The sequence below is a fragment of the Porites lutea genome, chromosome 13, assembly GCF_958299795.1.
Source record: "Porites lutea chromosome 13, jaPorLute2.1, whole genome shotgun sequence".
In the NCBI taxonomy this organism is placed as follows: domain Eukaryota; kingdom Metazoa; phylum Cnidaria; class Anthozoa; order Scleractinia; family Poritidae; genus Porites; species Porites lutea.
Genome location: NC_133213.1, coordinates 1,905,500 through 1,923,556, shown reverse-complemented (window position 1 = coordinate 1,923,556; position 18,057 = coordinate 1,905,500). Strand labels below are relative to the sequence as shown.

The following is an 18,057-nucleotide window of genomic DNA, read 5'->3' as shown; positions in this document are numbered from 1 at the left end:
GGTGGGGGTATCGACCCGATCATGAAACTGTTTTGTGGAATAAAGAGACTTAAATCAGAACAATCATTCGTCCAGTTTAGAGATAAAGTTTTTATTAATTATCCTACATAAAATGCAGAAACATTATTCTTTTTTATAAAGCTTATATCGTATTTTTCAAGGATAAAATATTACAGAACTGATCACTATGAGTTTTAGAGCGCTGAGCAATTTCTTTCGATCCTTTTTATTATATTTAGGACCACTGGAATTAATAATTTACATCCTGTTTTTATAAGACCCTTGCAAGAGGAGACGACGCAAGTTCCTAGAAGGAACATGGATTATACGTCATTTGTGATTTGAAATGTCTGATTCTAGTCTGATCACGTCCCCAACATACATTTCGACGAATTCAGTTTGAGCCATGACTCTTAACTCTGTTTATGAAATAACTGAGAAGCCGTTCAGGAAAAATAACAAAAGCTTATCTTTTAAAACCCTGAAACATTAAAAGTACTAACGGTGTACCAGTGTTTCGTTAGAGGTTTCGTTTGAGTAGCCTGAGAAAACACCCGACATTTTGCGACGTCACCACTGGTTTCCCCGCGAAATGACGTCTGAGGAGCGACTGCAAAAATTCCATACTGATGACGTGTTACTACCCAGATCGGGTAGATCGCTTGATTGGTCGTGCTGCGAGGGACATTTGCCTCAACCAATCAGAAGCACTGCCCAGACCTGGGTATTAACGCGTGATCGGTATTGACTGATTTCTGCGCTCGTATGTCAGACGTCATTTGATGGGAAAACCAGTGTTGTCATTGCAAATGATCGGCTGTTTTTTCGGGCTGGCGTTCGATATGTTATCAACTTTTTACAGGCTGAAAAGTCAGAACTTTCGGTTCTCCACTGACTTACAAAGGAGAGAGAAAATAAATTTTTCATTATTAGTATTTACATTTGGCTGGGCGAGATATAACGCCAACTATCCTCGAAATTTCTTAAATCTTTCTCAAGTTCCATGTCATATTCTTTGAATTCATTTATGCTCATGTCACGCATTTTCCCAGGCTCCTTTCTCGCCAGCGCCTACAGAGACAAGATGAAGTGAACTGATTAATATAATTCAAAGTCGACAAAATAAAAAGCGAATTGATAAATGGAGAGGGCGGGAGGGGGAAAAGCGGAAGAAAGAAAGAAACAGGAAGAGAGAACAGGACAAATTCGTACCTTCCTCTCTTCCTCCTCCCATCTTTTCAGGCTCTCTGTTTTCCTGCTCAATTTTCTTGGCGTCTTCCATGCACACTATCTGAAGGGATCTTGAGGGGGGGGGTCCTCCTTCCGTATACCTTCCATTGACAAATGGTATCCCTTTTTTGTGCTTAGTGTAGAAATCAGGACATTTTCACGACTTTTTCAAAGCCCCAAAATTCTTCTGTTGGCCCTTTTAAGTCTTTCTATATCATTCTGAAAAGGCAGTTTTCCTAACCCGCCTTTTGTTGCCTTAAATAAATAGAGTTGTTGATTGATTGATTGTGTACAGTTGTACTTCAAATAGTGAAATCTATGTCCCTTCTTATGTATACCTAAAGCCTGAAAAAGGTAAGCCTATCGGGAGGAAAGAGCCTCCTCGTGTAAACTATCATAGAAGATATCTCCTCAGGAAGGGAGCAAGCTATACGTGGTCGAGTTTTCTTTATGCTTGGTGAACGGAATTTCGAAAATAAATGTCCAACGGACGTACCTGCCTACTTTCTGCTTCATTTAGCGACTCGTCTCCATGGGTACAACCGTACCCGGCGTGACAGCGTTGTCGTCTTTTAACCAGTCCAGTTTGTTCCAGTCGTCTCTTATTCTATCACAAAAGATTGGTGTTAAGACAAAAAATTGACTTTTTGAACGGGAATGAAAGTGTTAATCATGTTTTTGCGAACCTTAAGCCTCGTTTTCCTCCGGGGAATTTTTGGTGGGGGTGTGCCGCCTGGTTCTTCAAATCCTGACCCTATCTCAGACCAAAGAATGTCATTTTCCAGACCCGTTTTCAGACCAGACCACTTTTCAGAACTGGCCTTTAGGCAGAAATTATGTCATTATTACTAAGATTAGAGCGCAAACAAAAAAGTTCTAGCAATCTATTTAGAATTCGCATATTTCTCTTTCTTTCTTAGACCCTTCTTACTCATTTTGAATTGAAACGATAAATACGTTCGTACACTCCCGTAGTTCCCTCGAAAGCCATACCCGATTCCTGTCCAAAATGGACAAAATCTCATACCCGTAAGACCACGTGACTAAGAAACGACGGGCTCTGGGGACAAGAATGGGAACAAATACGGAATGGACGCATGCAAAGGACGCATGTCTTCGGTCCATTGAGAAACCACTGACCAAAGGCAGTACGAGCCTCGACCCGTGCTGAGAAGTCAGCTTTTGTGTGATGCTTGTCTCGATATTTCACCACACATCTGAGCCATTTTGCGCCTAGATGTCACTCTTCGAAAATACTTGTTTAGAACAGAAACGATTATAGCCATCTGAAAGCATTTTAACAGCATTTTCAATTTTACAGAATGAAAATCTGTCTACAGTCAACTTGCGCACATGATCATTTGCAGTGATCTTTATCGAGCTTCAAAACCTGGTGTTGAGTATTGAAGAGAATCAAGGCCAACCTTGATGGAATAGAGTTAAATCGCAGCAATAATTCGAGGTGACGTATAAGAGAAGAAATAGACCGTGAACCGAGGCACAAATACAATGCTTGGAATCTGGCTTGGGTTGACAAAGTATAGTGATTTGTGTGACATTTTGTATTGCCCACCCAAGTCATTTTGCGAATGCTTTGTTTTGGCTGAAGGCATTTTCTCTACCATATTACAGTCAAACCTCTTATGTTTATAACTTTGTAGTTCCAAAAAATGTCTATGCCCTACCCTACTAATACGGAGGGCAGAATTTCCATCACAGGGGGTGCTTGTCACATCCCCTACCCCCTGGAATTTCTGTAATTTTTCCAACCTGGTTGGGTACCCCCTGGAAAGAACATTTCTATAAAAAAATGCTGTTGCACTATATTTTTATGTGAAAGCCAATTGTTGGCTGTTATGAAAAGTTCACTGGTCTTCTCTGGGATGCCACAATAATTTACATGTAAATTTAAAAGTGTTACACATTTCTGGACAAACATGTAAGCGTGGAGAGGGGAAGGTACTACTATAATTTTTTGGAAGGGGTGTGCTACTGGGATCCTGGACCCCTTGCTTTAGCCTTCACCAGACCATCTTCAACTGCCATATTATTTTTCTGCTTATTCTGGAGTGGGCAACAAAAAACCCAACCCTATCACAGACTAAGGGCCTGTTTATATGGAGGCATGGGACCCCAGATAGGTGAGGTAACCCGCCTGTCCATTATAATCTCTCATTTTAATTTCATCATGTTTACATAGTAGGTGGGAAGATCTGCCTGGGTGGGTTGCCTTGTTTGCTAGACCAGGTAAAGTCCATTGCAGCTGGGACAAATTTTGCCATAGTAAATGTTTCAAGGTACCAGGGTCGGATTCATTTTGCATCATTTAAAGTGAAAGCCACACCACTGAAAGGATCACAGCAAGAGCAGCAAGTGTTGTTTGCCTACCATTTTTGTAGTTATATGATTGATGACCATTCAATGATCTTGAGGAAGTGCACTCTGAGATGGCAGGGTTCTTAAAGGGTGCATGTAAATGTTGGTTATTTTCTTACCCCACCTGAGCAGGTTACCTCCCCAACCTGGCATACCGGCCCACCTCCAAGAAAACAGGCCTTAAGTATCAACAAGAAATTTCCAGCTCTTCATACAACTGATCAGTTTCCCATAAAGTGTTCTTATTCCAGACCAAAATTTATTTGCTTTCCATACCCTTTATCCCTGACTGCACTCCTTGAAAACTCAACCCTTCACAACAAAACATTTCTGAATAGCCCATAAATGGCAATGCCCCCCACCCCCCTCCCCCTGAACCCCCTGGGGCATAAGGGGTTGGTGTCAGTGATATTATGTAAATTTAACCATGCTGTCATTGGGCATGCCCTTTTTAAACCTATGAGCACCAGAAATGGAATGTCACTGTGTTGCAAAGAAAAAGCCAATTAACTAGTTTGCAATTTTGCTACTTGCTCATGTTACCTGATCTTTGTAGTGATTGGCTATAACATAATACGTATTTCTGAAATATTTCAGGTGTTGACAGTTTAAAGTAAGATTTGGTTTTACATTGCTCAATTAATGGAAACTTTATGGGAATACCCAGACGGGCAAGGGAGTACTCGACAAAAAGTTGTACGAGGCAGAATAACCCCTTATCCTTTTATATATAATTTTTGACAGAAATGGTACCCCTTTGTTATCTGTTTTACTTGCAAATGGTGCCCCTTTTACATAGTAATTTAGAACCTTTCATGCTGTACTTCAGCTAGTGAAATCCTTTCCAGCTTTCATATACCTAAAGCCTGATAAAGGCAGTTGTGTAGGAGCTGCTCGTCAGGTCTCTCCCGATTGTTCGCAGAAAACAATGACATGTCATTCTGTCAATTGTTTCAGTTTTTGTTTGGGGTCAGGGTTAGGCACCATTGGTGACTTCTCTTCCAAGCAGCTGCTACATGACCCAAAAAAAGGGACCCCTTTTGGGTGGAGCTTCCCTGTATAGGCCATTATATGGAATACCCCCACTCCCCCCACCCGAAGGATGATTACATAGTTATGTTTCCTGACTCAGCTGTATAAGTATGCTAAGGTTTTCTTTAAGTAGTTTGTTCCTTACCATATCAAGTAGTATGTCTCGCAGAAGATCTTTTCTCATTTTCTGATCACTAATGGACTGATACTTTGGAACAAATACAAATTTTGTATTTCTGCTCCATTCATCTTGGCTAGTTCTCTCATAATCTGGAAACAACTAAAAAGGGAAAGAAAAAAAGTTAGCAACTCTGCAGAATATTTGTGGTTCAGTTTTATTCTTAGTTTGAACTTTATTCTCTTTTGTACTAATTCAGCATGGTAATGCTGGGGCAGATCCAGGTTTTTAGCATAAGAGGTTCAAAACGTAAACTCCAGTGCCTCCTCCCCCCACAATGCCCCCTCATTCCCCCTTTTTCTGCTGAAAAAGAAGGTAGATCCCCGGGGAGTACTCCTGGAAATTCTTGGCGGGGTTGTGCCACCCGGGGGTCAATTTAATAAAACTATTACAAGTGTAATTTACAAGTGTAGCCATTGTTTTAGAATCTGAAAACAACAGCTACACTTGTAAACTACATTTGTAAATGTGTTATTAAATTGACCCCGGTTTTCCAAATCCTGACCCTATTTCAGACAGAAAAAATCTTATTTTTCACACACGTTTTCAGACCTGGCCTCTTAGAAGTTATGTCATTATTACTTTAATTAGGATGCCAACAGAATGATTTCTTAAAATTAATCTTTCTCTCTTATCCATTTGGAATGAAAACAATGAATATGTTCATACACTTCCAGAGTTCCCTCGAATACCACACCCAATTCCAGACCAAAATGAGCAAAGTCTATGCCCATTTATCGACCGAAACGGCACCAAACTCCAAACCCTTTGAGGCGGCACATACCTGTAAAGCTTATACATGTATGAGAGAGGTACCCACCGGGGTCAGATCAGTTATGGACCAACATAATAGTGAGAAGTTGGTTTACTGAAAAGACCATGATATTAATTTTTAAGCAACATGAATTTTCACTGATTTTAGAGTAACTTTAGTGGTAAATTAGTTCTCCTTGTGTTTACCTTGTTGTAGAGGCGTTCTCCGGATTCTCCTGGTTTTCTGTACGTCAAAGGAACTGCTTTACACAGCATTGAGCAAATACTTACAAGAAGAAGAACTCGAAGGGAGATGAGAGCCATCACCGTGGTAATGAAAAGTCAGTTTCTTTTTTTTGAATGAAACAAAAGGAAAAATTAGGAGAATTCATAATGTTTGGGTCCTGTTAATCAATTTGACCACGATTTTTAATTGTGTGCATTTTTTGGATCAGAGAAGTAACGTCAAAAAATATTTAACAGTCAGTGGGACTGGCGAAAGGTTCAACTGCGCAAATTTTGCTTTATTTGAACTTCGATATTTTGGGGGTTAATATTGATGGAATAGTCATCCGCTCATACACTTGACGAACTGCGCGCATCGTCAGTGATGGCATATGAATCAAAAAAGATACCACTGTCGGGCCCTTTGTTGGGAAGGCCTTGTGAGCATGGTGCCCGGGAGGGTACTCCTTATGATGGCCTATACGGGGAGGCTCCACCCGAAAGGGGGATTTCACTTGTTGAAGGATATAAAAGGGTGGGGAAATCTGTCATTTGGGTCTGTGAAAGGGCCCAAAAGGCCTAACAGATGAATTTTGTGGCTGTATAAAGTCGAGAAAACGTTCTATTTTTGTGATTAATTCCTATTTACAATGTAAAAGACAGTGCTTGAAATACCTAGGTTGAAATAAATCTTGTCCCCGCGAGGTTTTCGTCGCTCCATCGCGAACTATCAGGAATTAGGTTACAAAAGAAATAATAACCTCTAGCACACGGGGTAGACACATTTAGTGCTGATAAAACTGATTCCGACAGTTTGACAGTTATATCTCAGTATAGCGATATTGGCGAACGGACAAGTGTTACATGCATAGCATAGTCCTTTATTGTTGACTGAATGTCTTACATTCCACTGTAAGTCGGAATAGGAACATACAAATGATAAACTTGAAACTTGAAGTCGGTTTACTACTGGCACAAAACACACGTTTGAGCTCTTAAAAGGTTGTTCCTTGTGTCCAATAGGTGCAGTTAGTTTTATCAGAAAGTTGAGCAGCATCTTAGTTTGTTGCGTTTTCTAGTTCAGTCCGTTTTTGCCTTGTTTTTATTTTGTTCTTTACATAAGGAAGCTAAAAAGAAGTTTTGGACTGAATGCGACGGTCAGATAAGAGACTTCAGGAAGAGAATAGAACGCCAAGTTCAGTAGCTATCAAATATTGTGCACAAATGATTCGCTTTTTGGAAATTGTATCAATGTTTTGTCCCAATAGTCCACGTTCGATGTATTAAAATTAATATATTAAAATTCTAAAATGACTTTCTGGTCATTTTTCTATATTTGGTTATGTTTTCTTTGTGCTCAAGTTCTCTGGGAATTGCGAGACAATGGAGACGTTTGTCCCCAAAGCCTCGAAGTCATGTTAGAATTTTAAGATATCGAAGTTAGGCCCATTACACATGCACAGGAAATGATTTCCCGCGGAATTCCATACTATTGCCCTTTTAAATAGATAGAATATGAGCCAGTTTTATAAAAAGTTTATAATAGGTAATTTCTAACTTAAAACATACTTAATATGTAAAACAAAACCTTACGCGTTGCCGAAACCCTTTCTTGTTGAAGCGATGTCTACTAGCTTTTTCGTGAATGGTCGCTGTGGCCTTCAAAGTGTATCAAAGTGATTTTCCGCGGAGTTCCATACTATTGCCCTTTTAAATAGATAGAATATGAGCCAGTTTTATAAAAAGTTTATAATAGGTAATTTTTAACTCAAAACATACTTAATATGTAAAACAAAACCTTACGCGTTGCCGAAACCCTTTCTTGTTGAAGCGATGTCTACTAGCTTTTTCGTGAATGGTCGCTGTCGCCTTCAAAGTGTATCGACATGTATGTATTTTCATTAAGTTAGAAACATCTTGATGAGCTTAAACAGAAATGAATCTGGGCGTAGATAAACTCGAAAAAAATGAAGTCTTCACACTCAATGTGAGTTAAAAATGTGAAAAGGTTAATTCAAAAAATAAGGATTGCGCTATTTTTAACTGTGAGTATTTTTTGTTTTTGAACCACTGCTTGGGATTTATTTCCACGAAACTGAGATGAATTTCTCATCGTGCACCTTTTTGTAATTAACATAGTTTCATCATCATTAGTATACAAAGTAAAACCGGATTTTAAGTAATACTTCATAGCTCTGCGGAACACAGTTTTGCATAGGTGGTGTCGATGCTTTGCTTCAAGGATTTACAGGAAAGTTGCGTTTTTATATCTTTTTTTATTAAAAATTGTTTGCGAAAATACTTAGAAAATGTGAAGGGAACTTTTAGTTACTTTGTACAAAAGAGAAAATTGTCTCGCAACATGCGCACCGTCACCATGCTATCATAGACACGTGTCTTTCAATTCATGGAAAATCTCTTAAAGTAGGTGGTCGTTACCGTTTTCAATTTTTCTTGGTTTGTATAATATTCGTATTACAAAAGACAAAATGTTTTTTACGTTTTCCTACCTAAAGCAGTGGGCTTGTTCTGCTTGCGCCCCAACGCAAGTTTGTTCAAGAGTCCTCTCGCTGATGAGCGTTGTATGTCCTTCAAGAGCGACGCTTAACTGTTTAAATACTTTGAAGTATCCCAAGCCCTATCACTGCCTGAAAGTCGCACATTTCCTGTCGCGTTTTTATTAAAGAGTTATGTCACTCAGAGATAACAAAACTTAGATGTTTTGGATGCCGACTGTTTCTCATTTGCGTGTTTACGCAATCATAGATCCTGTACCGTTTCTACTTAAAATTTCCAGAAGCGTGAAGTGCTATCGTGTCATGATGGGTTACAACAACTTTAAAATGCATGTTATCTGTGGTCTTTTCTTAAATTCCTCGCACGATTTACCACTTGTTATCAGCTGAAATATTTCAGCACCTTTCGCTGACGTTCATCTCTTCTCATGTACTTTCACCAACCTTATCTCTTAGAGTCACGCCCAACTTCAAACTTTGGCTTGTCATATGCAGTCCACTGATTTTTTTTTAATATAAAAAAAAAAACAATTTTAAAATAGTAAAAGATCTCCTATAAATGTAGTTAAGCAAGTAGGATATTACAAATGGCTTTGTATCTCTCCTAAACTTTGGTTTTTCTTTTGGAAACCTCGTTGTCACAAATTCGTGAGCGGATGAGAGGGAAAGTTTTGGACATTCTAAAAATATCATTAAATACTTTACCCCATGCTGCCGATCTTGTTCAATTGTTCAATCTGAAGCTATTTTTGGGCCCCGCCTTGAGGTTGAATAGTCCCATACAACGAATAAAGCTATGCAGGCTTTGTTTCGGTTACTGATGGTCGCTAAAGTTTTCTATTGTAGAGTGCATCGATTTTTGTCGTAACTGCTTAGCTGAGTTAATGTAAACATCCATGAGAGCAGAAATGCACGGGCTCGTGTATTACAGGAAGGATTAGATAAATATCTTTCTTATTTGACTGGTTAACTAAGAAAAGAGCAGTGACTGAGGCAAATTTTTAATCAGGAAATAGTTAGTTTCGGACTTATCATAAATGTTTTTTTTTTCTATCATTACAGCTCGCTTCCCACTGCGTGCGTGTGCCTGTCCCAGCTAGTATTTATATTTTATCCAGATCTCTCATTCAGATGATGTCTGCCCGGTTCTCCAAATCCTGACCCCATTTCAGACCAAAGAATGTCATTTTCAACACCCGTTTTCAGACGTGAGGAAGGTCACAAAACGCAACATACATGTTTACATAGACAGAAGTTAGGTCATCATTATTGAGATTAGAAGGCCAACAAAATTCTTTCTTAAAATACATTGCGATTCGCATATGTACTGTTTCTTTTTTATTTATTTGGAATTGAAACACTACACTACCGTAGTTCCGCAATTCCAGACCAAAATGGGCAAAAACTATACCCGTTTTCGGACCAAAACGGTGCAAAAACGATACCTTTTGGGGCGGCACATGCCCATATGGCTTATATAAGGGAGTAACCCCCCGGGCAATACTGGTTTTCTGACGAATTCGTGTCATCGTTTGACCTTCTTTGAAAGTTGGCGTAATTAGCTCATTAGAATAGATCATTTCCTCTATGGAGATATGTCGCAATTTCTCGTAGTTTTCTTTTTTCAGCTTAATGTATTACAACTAAAGCAATTTTCATTACATCACCGCGAAGATCACGTTTAATTTAAAAAAGGGTTGCATTTGTTAGTGCAAAAATTAGCTGGCTTTTGCATCTTTAACCGTCTCTGGAGAGTCAGCATCGGCACCATGCCGTCGAATTATTTTATCTTCAGACTAAGGGCTATATTTGGTATGAAGAGGACCACGTTTTTGATCAGAATCAGTGAGGGGAATATTTCGAATTCATGTGGCTTGTGACATGCAAAGGAAGTATTATCACAGGTTCAACTTATAAAAAATCAATTGCAGTAAGGTGCAAGACAAGTTAGGTCGAATTACGAGGTAGCTCCGAAACGACGGTCGTGTCGCCTCTCACCAACATGAGTACGCACAGTTAACTTCGAGGAAACACATTTCCAGGGTAAATCAAAATGTTGCTTATTCAAAAACGGCCCTAAGAATAAGAAATAAATGAAGAAAAAAATTTTTTGCGTTTTGGTTAAGGCGAGAGGAGGTAGGCGTCTTTGATCCCCTTCACGTTTCAAAGATCGGACAGTGCAAAGCAAAACATCTGACGCCAGCTATAATAAAGCGAATATATTAAATTCTGTTTTTCCCACAAGTTGCTGCTTAAGTCTCATCAATAATCTTGAGTGCTTGAGAAGAAAAGACGATTAGTAATTGTTGCAAATTAACCCGTCCACGTTGTAAATAATCTGTTTTCTTATCACGTACGTTATCACTCAATTTAAAAGACGATAAGATTCTCGGTTCTCGCTAATAGTCATAACAGACGTAAACATGGGTGCGGAGAATGTTTTAAATTGTTTATAAGTGGGCTGAAATCTCCTTAATTCCCTTAATGGTATTTATCACTGTTTCCTGTTCGAAGTATTTCAGTAATCTTTCTTGTTAATCTTGATAAAGGACATCCTTGATAGTTTTACAATCCCTGAACAATGCGTTAGTCAAGATGACAATTTGGGAAAGTAATCAGAATTTTTAGAAAAAGATCAGCGTTATGGAGTGCTTGATCTTTCGTTTAAACTATCGTAACTTTTCACCCATAGATCATACAGAAAAGAAAAGATTCTTTGAACATGTTTGAAAAGCAAAATAAAGTACAAGACAGGAAATACTGCTCATTCGCTTCTCAAAGCTTTAATTTGTTGCACTTCAAAATCTCATCCATCTACTTACTAGAAGTGTTCCTCAAAACGCTTTGATAATGGCTGTCAGGAAGCAAAGAATAATACAAACCTGATAGAAGGTAAGCCAGCTTTGCTTTGTACCCTTTCAAAATACAGGCTTTGTCGGGGCTTATTTGGTTTACTTCCGCTTCCTGCGTTTTAAAAAATTGATTCTAATGACCAACAGAGTTTGGGGTCGCTGCATTTTTAAATGAGTTGCAACCCTGTACTGTACGCAAGCTACAACTCGAATAAAAAAGTTGCTAAAACTACGTTTCCCAGTTTTATTTGCACTGGATCTTAACTGAAGTAAAGACCATGACGGCGATCACAAAATCAGTGCTCTTCGAGAACAGGGGACACTGAATACCTTAGATTCCTTGGTTAAACCTTTTGTAGTTGTGCGTTCGGCTCATAACGCTAACCAAAAGGGTTAGGTCACGCAATTTTAGCAATCGCTGGTTAAAAAGGAAGGAATGGTTTACGTAGGGTAGAGTATAGTACATTGAGATTACAAGCTGTACAAAATTCAGTGAAATTAGAAAGCGAAATGAGGAAATACTAATATATTCTGTTAAAGAGACTAAAATGTAAGAAGGCGTCCGCGACTAGACGAGATAGAACCCTTCCCACACTTCTAAACTCTGCGGCATCACTTAATAATTTATAGGTTAACAGCAGAAGAATGTCAAGCAATCATTTGTCAGATTTGTTGAAACACCGTGGAGTCTGAGAGCTCGTTGCAATTCCTGGTAAAGAATTGCAAATTTCTGGCTCCGGGCATAATCTGGAGTGCGTTTCTTTAAAAGCCGCTTGCGTGCCAAAAACAAACATCCCGGAAATCTTTGTTGAATTTCACCATAGTCACCATAGTTCTGAGTTGTTGTTGTTGTTGTTGTTTTTTTTTTCTGGAAATATGCTCTGCTAAGTGTGAACTTAACCCACGTTTAATATAGTAAACGTGATTTTCTACCTCTTGAATTAGGATTTCGTGATAAATAGAACCTGTCTTTGTTTAGAACTGAAGGAAACTACATTTAATGTTCTTACTGAATTACTGGAAAGCCGTTAGTGCCATTCGACTCGCGAAACATGGTGTTGCTCTGTGAGGAGCTGCGATTTCTGAACTGTGGTCTTACTAAAGGATCAGTTCGTTCACAAACTTGTAATAACAACTCCATTATTCTGGGTGTGGCAAAGATTCGATTAAAACGTGTAACACTGAATAGTAACTTCCTTAAAATTCAGTCAAAAGTTTAAACCGCAGAGTATGATTTACAGTTTTGTGTGCTGGAGTCTGACAAGGTTAAACTCAAATCCTATCTCTCGGATGTCCTAATTTAGACATTTAACGCTATGAAAGCAATACAGCCAAGTTTTATCTGTACTGGAAGAATTCGTTAGAAAATACTGAAGGATCTATCTACTCAAAAAAATGCCTCGGTTTTCGCTCATCAAAGTTGTACGTTAATCCTATTATTATAATTTCAGTGTCTTGACACAAAAAGATTCGATTCTGGGAAGTATTTTTACCAGCATTATCTTGAACACAATAAACCCTTTGACTTCCTGTAATTGAAGTAAAACTTCCTTTATGTAAAAGCAACCTGAACAAACAATAAATAATGAAATTGCAACTGGTGCGAAAAGGTCTCATTTGAATGGTCCGTCACTTCCTAGAAATTGGTAAACGGACTCAGAAGTTATAACCACCTTGTGCATTATCGTAAACAGCGCCACGAGAGTAGCTTTTATTACGATGGTTTACCCTTTAAAACTTTATCCACCGAACGAAGTCCCGAACCAAGTGAACGATCGCGATCCTAAGTCGACAGACTAGGCAGGAAGAACATTCTACTGTATAATATTTTCATAATTGACTTTGGGTGTGAAAGAGTCACAAAATCAGGTCTATATAAATTAATTACAAATAAATCGTGGGAAAGGTCATCCTTAAATGAATTTTAATTGTTGTCTGCGTAGTTAAAGGAAGGTTAGAAAATAATTTCCTGTGGATAGATTGATGTTGACCACGGAATTACAAGAATATATAAATATTTCCTGAGTGTGTGTTAGCTAGACACTCACAAAATGGCATGAATGATTCAAGGGTGAGATATAACAATCTCATTATACTTACATTTAAAAAGACTTTTCTGTCGCTGTGAAAACCAGAGTCATTTTGAAACTATAGTAAGGTCGTTTCTCTAGCCACCCTGAGTTTGTCTGTGTCTTTGACCTTCTGCGGTCGTTGTATCCTAATATCATGCATTCTCAAAAAGATGGACGACGTTCTACTGTTGTATGGCAGCTTTCGTCAATCTTAAACTGATTACATTCCTGTTCGCTATGTGATATAGGAAACGTATGCGGGTCCAAAACGGAAGAGCGTAGTTCAAATGAAAATTGGGAGTAGAATTTTGTGTATTCAGTTTTATGTTCGTGAGGGTGAATCTGCGTTTTCTTTGGAAAAAAAAAAGGAAAAAAGTTGATCGAGTTAAGTGGAAGATTGCGCCGTCAACCTCTCTTCGTTGTCTCTGTGAAGTGTTAGCCAAGTAACTGATGATGATGCCGACTGGCCCATGACATGGCAGACGTGCAGCCATGGATCGCCCCTCTTTTTGGGAATTGTTTACTGAAAGTTGGCACGACGACAGAACACCTGGAAAATATCCCACTGAAAGGTAGTTAAAATGACGGACTCCGATATATTTATAACCTGCACTTAGGACCTCTGATTTCGAAGAATAGACAGTGCTTCATATTTATGATGCCCATCTGGCCAAATTTTATTCCTTGTCATTCCTTTCAATAAAGTAAGAGGCACGGGAAGGAATACGCCACTCCCATCCCATAATCCACTTTATTTGTCCCCCAAGATTTTGCATAAGCATTGTTTTCAATTTCTCTTTTGACGGCTGTAATACCCAGGAGAAATGAAAAACAAAGGTTATGCAAAATTTGGGGGGGCATATAAGGTGCATTATGGGAGATGTGCAAGTGGCGTACAGAGCGAGACGCCTTTGGTAGCTACATCAGTGTGTTTAATACTTTGAGCTCATACAACTTGGTATATTTGGGTACACTACCAGAATTCGCTACGAAAATATTTCGAAATGTTATGAGATGGGAAGATACTGTTCCACACCCTTCTTGTTCAGTGAGGAAGTTTCTTCCTGTTTTGAGATTGCCCATATTATAAGACGTGAGTGGGTATGTTAATTGTGTTACCCATGTGTCTAGAAGTCTCTGTTAAACCTCATTTTCTGACTTAAAAAAGAGTAAAAACTTTCTTAGAGGTTTCAAATGAGTGGGTGACACCATCCCCAAGGTCTAATTCACTGATGAGAGAAACAAGCCACAAATTGATGTCATTAACTTTACTGTTCTGTCCTGGAATTTACAGCAAAAATCTTGTTGTTCAACTTTCTACAATAAAATAAAATGTAATAAACTTTAAATAAGCCACCTTCTTTATACATACATATTTCGACCATTCTTGGTTCAGTATTTTAAAAAAGTGAACTCTTTTGCTCACAATAAGCCTTAACTATTTCTCTCTTCTCTAAAAAAGCCAATTCTTTCATAACAGCCCTACAAGATGTACGAAATGTTCAAAATATTTGGCGCTTGGTGAGAAATCTTGTCGCACAAAGGAAATTGTGAGTTCCATTGGAAAGGATTCCGCTTTTCAGGATCTAAATGTAGAGATTTCACAAGATTTCGCCTCCATTGCCTTGGCTCTTTCAGCCTTCCTTTCACGTGGCACTGCCCATCATAGGTCACGTGACATGTCATGGTTTATGAAACCTCTAGTTTGGCTGCTGAAAAGGTATCTTTGCCGAAAAGTGGTTAGTGAGTTGATCAAGTAACAAAGATTAGGCCATAGTCTCTCCAATGATTAGACTGTGCATCATTGTTAGTGTTGTCTTCCGTGTCGTTTACGCATGCGCATATGTTTATGAACTCGCTTATGGTTCGCTGAACGAGTTGGCCTATAACACCCACTAGTACTCGAAAGACTACAACGCCTGCGCACTCGTTTCTTGGCTTGATTACTCTTATACGACGGTTCAAAATTGCTTCCTCCGAGGCCGGATAATGTTGTTGGGGTTTGCATGGTCGGCACAGCGCCAGTATCCAGTTTTTTCAAGCCCAACAAATCCTCCAACACTTGAATTGAACTCCCTCCTTTCTGAGAAAGAAAAAACGAAAGTGGTTTTAATTTCTTTTATTTTGTGTACGCATTATTGGCTATTTCGAAGATAAGGTGGATCAAATCTGGGGATGAAACCCTTAAAAGTAATAGATACGAGGTGCAAAACTGCTGGTGAAAAGATTCAAAAGAATATATTAAATTGGTCTCCTAGTTTCATCTCAAATGGGAATATTGCGACTGGGAACGTGTCTTCTACAGGGGGCAACTGGGCTAGAGGGGGATTTGGATTAAGTCTGTGCGAGGTGCATGCAGTTGACAAAGTCACATTATTACAGTTGTCTGTAAAACGTTTCTAGCTTGTTGAAAAATACAACACACCTTTATTGGTACCCCAAATTTTGGCCTTGCTGTTGTCGATGTCGCCATAGTTACCAACAAGAGAAGAGCGGCACTTAAACAGAAGTTGATTGCGTTCATTCTTCTAAGTCTTCCCTTTTGCTAAAACGGATAGTGTAGGTGAACTTCCAAAACTGCAGTATCGAAAAAAAAATAGAAAATGGTTAAACAGGCCTTAGCAATTACCAAAACCGTGGAAATTTAATCGAAGTCAGTAAGGACTGATTCGATCTATAAGTTATATTTTCTTGATAATATGCGCTTAAAAAGAACTATATCAAAAGAGGCTGCCCAGGTTGGGAGTGGTCTTGGTGTTTTTCTTTCATTCTTTAATCCCGTGATACAGAGCAGAATTATGTTGTTTATCGATAAATAAGGAAAACCGCAGTCTCTAAACACGATTTGGGTGAGTGACCGCGTGAGAACTAACGCGACAAATAGTGCATGTTCTAGAGATCTTGGCGCTTGCCGCCGTTCAAGTGGCCGGGATTGAATAGAAAACCACTTTACCGCAGTTTATTTTTAAACATGTTATTTTGTTTCCCTACTCTTCAGGTTTTAAGTGATTTAAAAAAATAAAATTTTTTTGAATATAGTGTCGAGAATAATAGAACGTTGTCAGCACTTTCCGCTCTGAGAGTGTATAATTGAGTGTTGTACAATGGGTCTTACTTTTGAGTCTGTGGATGAAATCCTGCGGTGAGACCATTCAAGTGAAACCCCTTTGGCAATGGTTCTCTTTATTTAGTATATAGTTCTAACTTTTGATTCTTTGAAGAAAGCGCACGGTTTGACCGTGGTTTTTGTTTTTTAGCATTTCACAAAAGACTTTGTCCAATTTTGTTTTCGACCACTTTTGGGAGAAAAAAGACTAGCAGATATTTTAACTCAACAACTTTTAGAGATCAAGAACGAAATTACCAGTATGAAATCTCGATTAGATTCAGTCAAATTAACTTTATTGTACCACTCGTGTTACTGAAAAGTTATGGGTATATCGCAATTTTATTTTTACTTTTAACTTTCAAACACTTTTAGCTTCAAACAGCAGATGAATTGTTTTTATCTAATTAAAAGTAAACCGACACGTCTTCCCCTTTTCAGTAACACGGATATACGCTGATTAGCCCTCTGAACAACTCACCGCTGTAGGTCAGAAAGGAAGGGTTTGTAATAAATAATTGTCGCCAATTTGTTACTTAAAAGTGGTCCCAAATCTTATCAATCCTGTTTCCATCTTGTTTTTGTTGTCCACGGTGTCTCTTAAATGTTTTTTTTCTTCTCTTATTTCTGTTTCTTTGTCATTCTTCTGAGACTAGAAGCCTGACAAATCCTTTCGAACTTTTCGCTGACAGATTAACGCGATTCAGTTTGTGGCTTATTTGAAATTGCGCGTGCACTAGTGGATCTACCTTCAGTCGATCACAAAAATTACCGATACAGTTCACGAAACAGGCAATCTTGCGGAGAATTGAAAAAACTGTGCTGTTAGTAAAATGAAAGAACGCTACGGTTTAGGATAACCTATACTATTGCCCAATACATGTCCATACGTTAATACATGCATACCTTCAATAGCAGTCTTGTGGAGTAACTTTTGCCTCTCTTGTAGCACGCGTTTAGCTGATGAACTAAATTGAACTTCTATCGATAAACTGCATCCTTTATAGGACCACGAGTCCCCCTCTCGCCCACACTTCATGGTGTCAATCATTGTGACGTATGAACCTGGCTAAGCCGGATTACACCACTTGGCATATTTACATGATAACTTGTGGAATGTCAAAACCTTCCTTGTGCAATTCTTGATACCTTTGTTCGAGAGAGGAAAAAAAACGAGTACGACATTTGCGGTCGACAAATTATCCTGGAATAGCAAATAAAAACCCGCAGGCCGGACGCCCAATAGCTTTCGTGTCTTTAACTGATTATAACTTAGCACCTGATCTCCCGTCGCCCGACCGTCCTTTCTATGGCCTACGTAGGACTGTTTTTTTTTTTTTTTTAACCACCTGGTATCTTTTTTTTGTCTTTATAGAACAAAAACTAGCGTCGCAAACGGCGGCTGAAAGTCTTGATTGAAGAGAGAGTAGGTTAAATTTAGCTCCTGCAAGTATAACAATTTTTCCATATAAGGGGAAAATATTCAAGAACATTCTAACGGGCCCAAATCTGTTCCAGAGACTTTTTCTCTCTACTGAGTTTAAAACGCGTCTTCCACTTCTTTGTGGGTCCGCCGCTCTTGGAGGTTAAGAAGACGATTTTTGGTCCCTGCGGTACGGTTATCTATTAATTTCTGGCATTGTTTATTTCCACATTACACAGTTTCCGATATTTTCATTTACTTGACCGCAAAATGTAAAAATATAATTCTTTAAAT

The 18,057-nt window shown here is 38.7% G+C and overlaps 1 protein-coding gene and 1 long non-coding RNA gene across 2 annotated transcripts; both read right to left on the bottom strand.

The window, feature by feature from the left end:
• Positions 1 to 192: 192 nt before the first annotated feature.
• LOC140923092 (uncharacterized) lies at positions 193 to 5,928 on the bottom strand. Its single transcript, XM_073373156.1, has 4 exons — positions 5,777 to 5,928; positions 4,784 to 4,918; positions 1,727 to 1,837; positions 193 to 1,071 (listed from the first exon to the last, which is right to left on the bottom strand). The coding sequence occupies exons 1-4, from the start codon at positions 5,891 to 5,893 to the stop codon at positions 937 to 939; spliced, it is 498 nt and encodes a 165-aa protein (XP_073229257.1). The 5' UTR covers positions 5,894 to 5,928; the 3' UTR covers positions 193 to 936.
• An 8,559-nt stretch (positions 5,929 to 14,487) lies between these two features.
• Positions 14,488 to 17,386, bottom strand: LOC140923050 (uncharacterized). Its single transcript, XR_012164124.1, has 3 exons — positions 17,247 to 17,386; positions 15,660 to 15,811; positions 14,488 to 15,317 (listed from the first exon to the last, which is right to left on the bottom strand). It is a non-coding gene; the product is annotated as an uncharacterized lncRNA (long non-coding RNA).
• Positions 17,387 to 18,057: the final 671 nt, after the last annotated feature.

Bases quoted from the DNA above. Each gene is read 5' to 3' on its own strand.
- LOC140923092 (XM_073373156.1), bottom strand. From the start codon at position 5,893: ATGGCTCTCATCTCCCTTCGAGTTCTTCTTCTTGTAAGTATTTGCTCA. The intron at 1,838-4,783 runs GTAAGGAACAAA...CTTTTGTGATAG, and splicing joins GAGACATACTACTTGATATG to AATAAGAGACGACTGGAACA. The intron at 1,072-1,726 runs GTACGTCCGTTG...TTGTCTCTGTAG, and splicing joins ATGAAGCAGAAAGTAGGCAG to GCGCTGGCGAGAAAGGAGCC.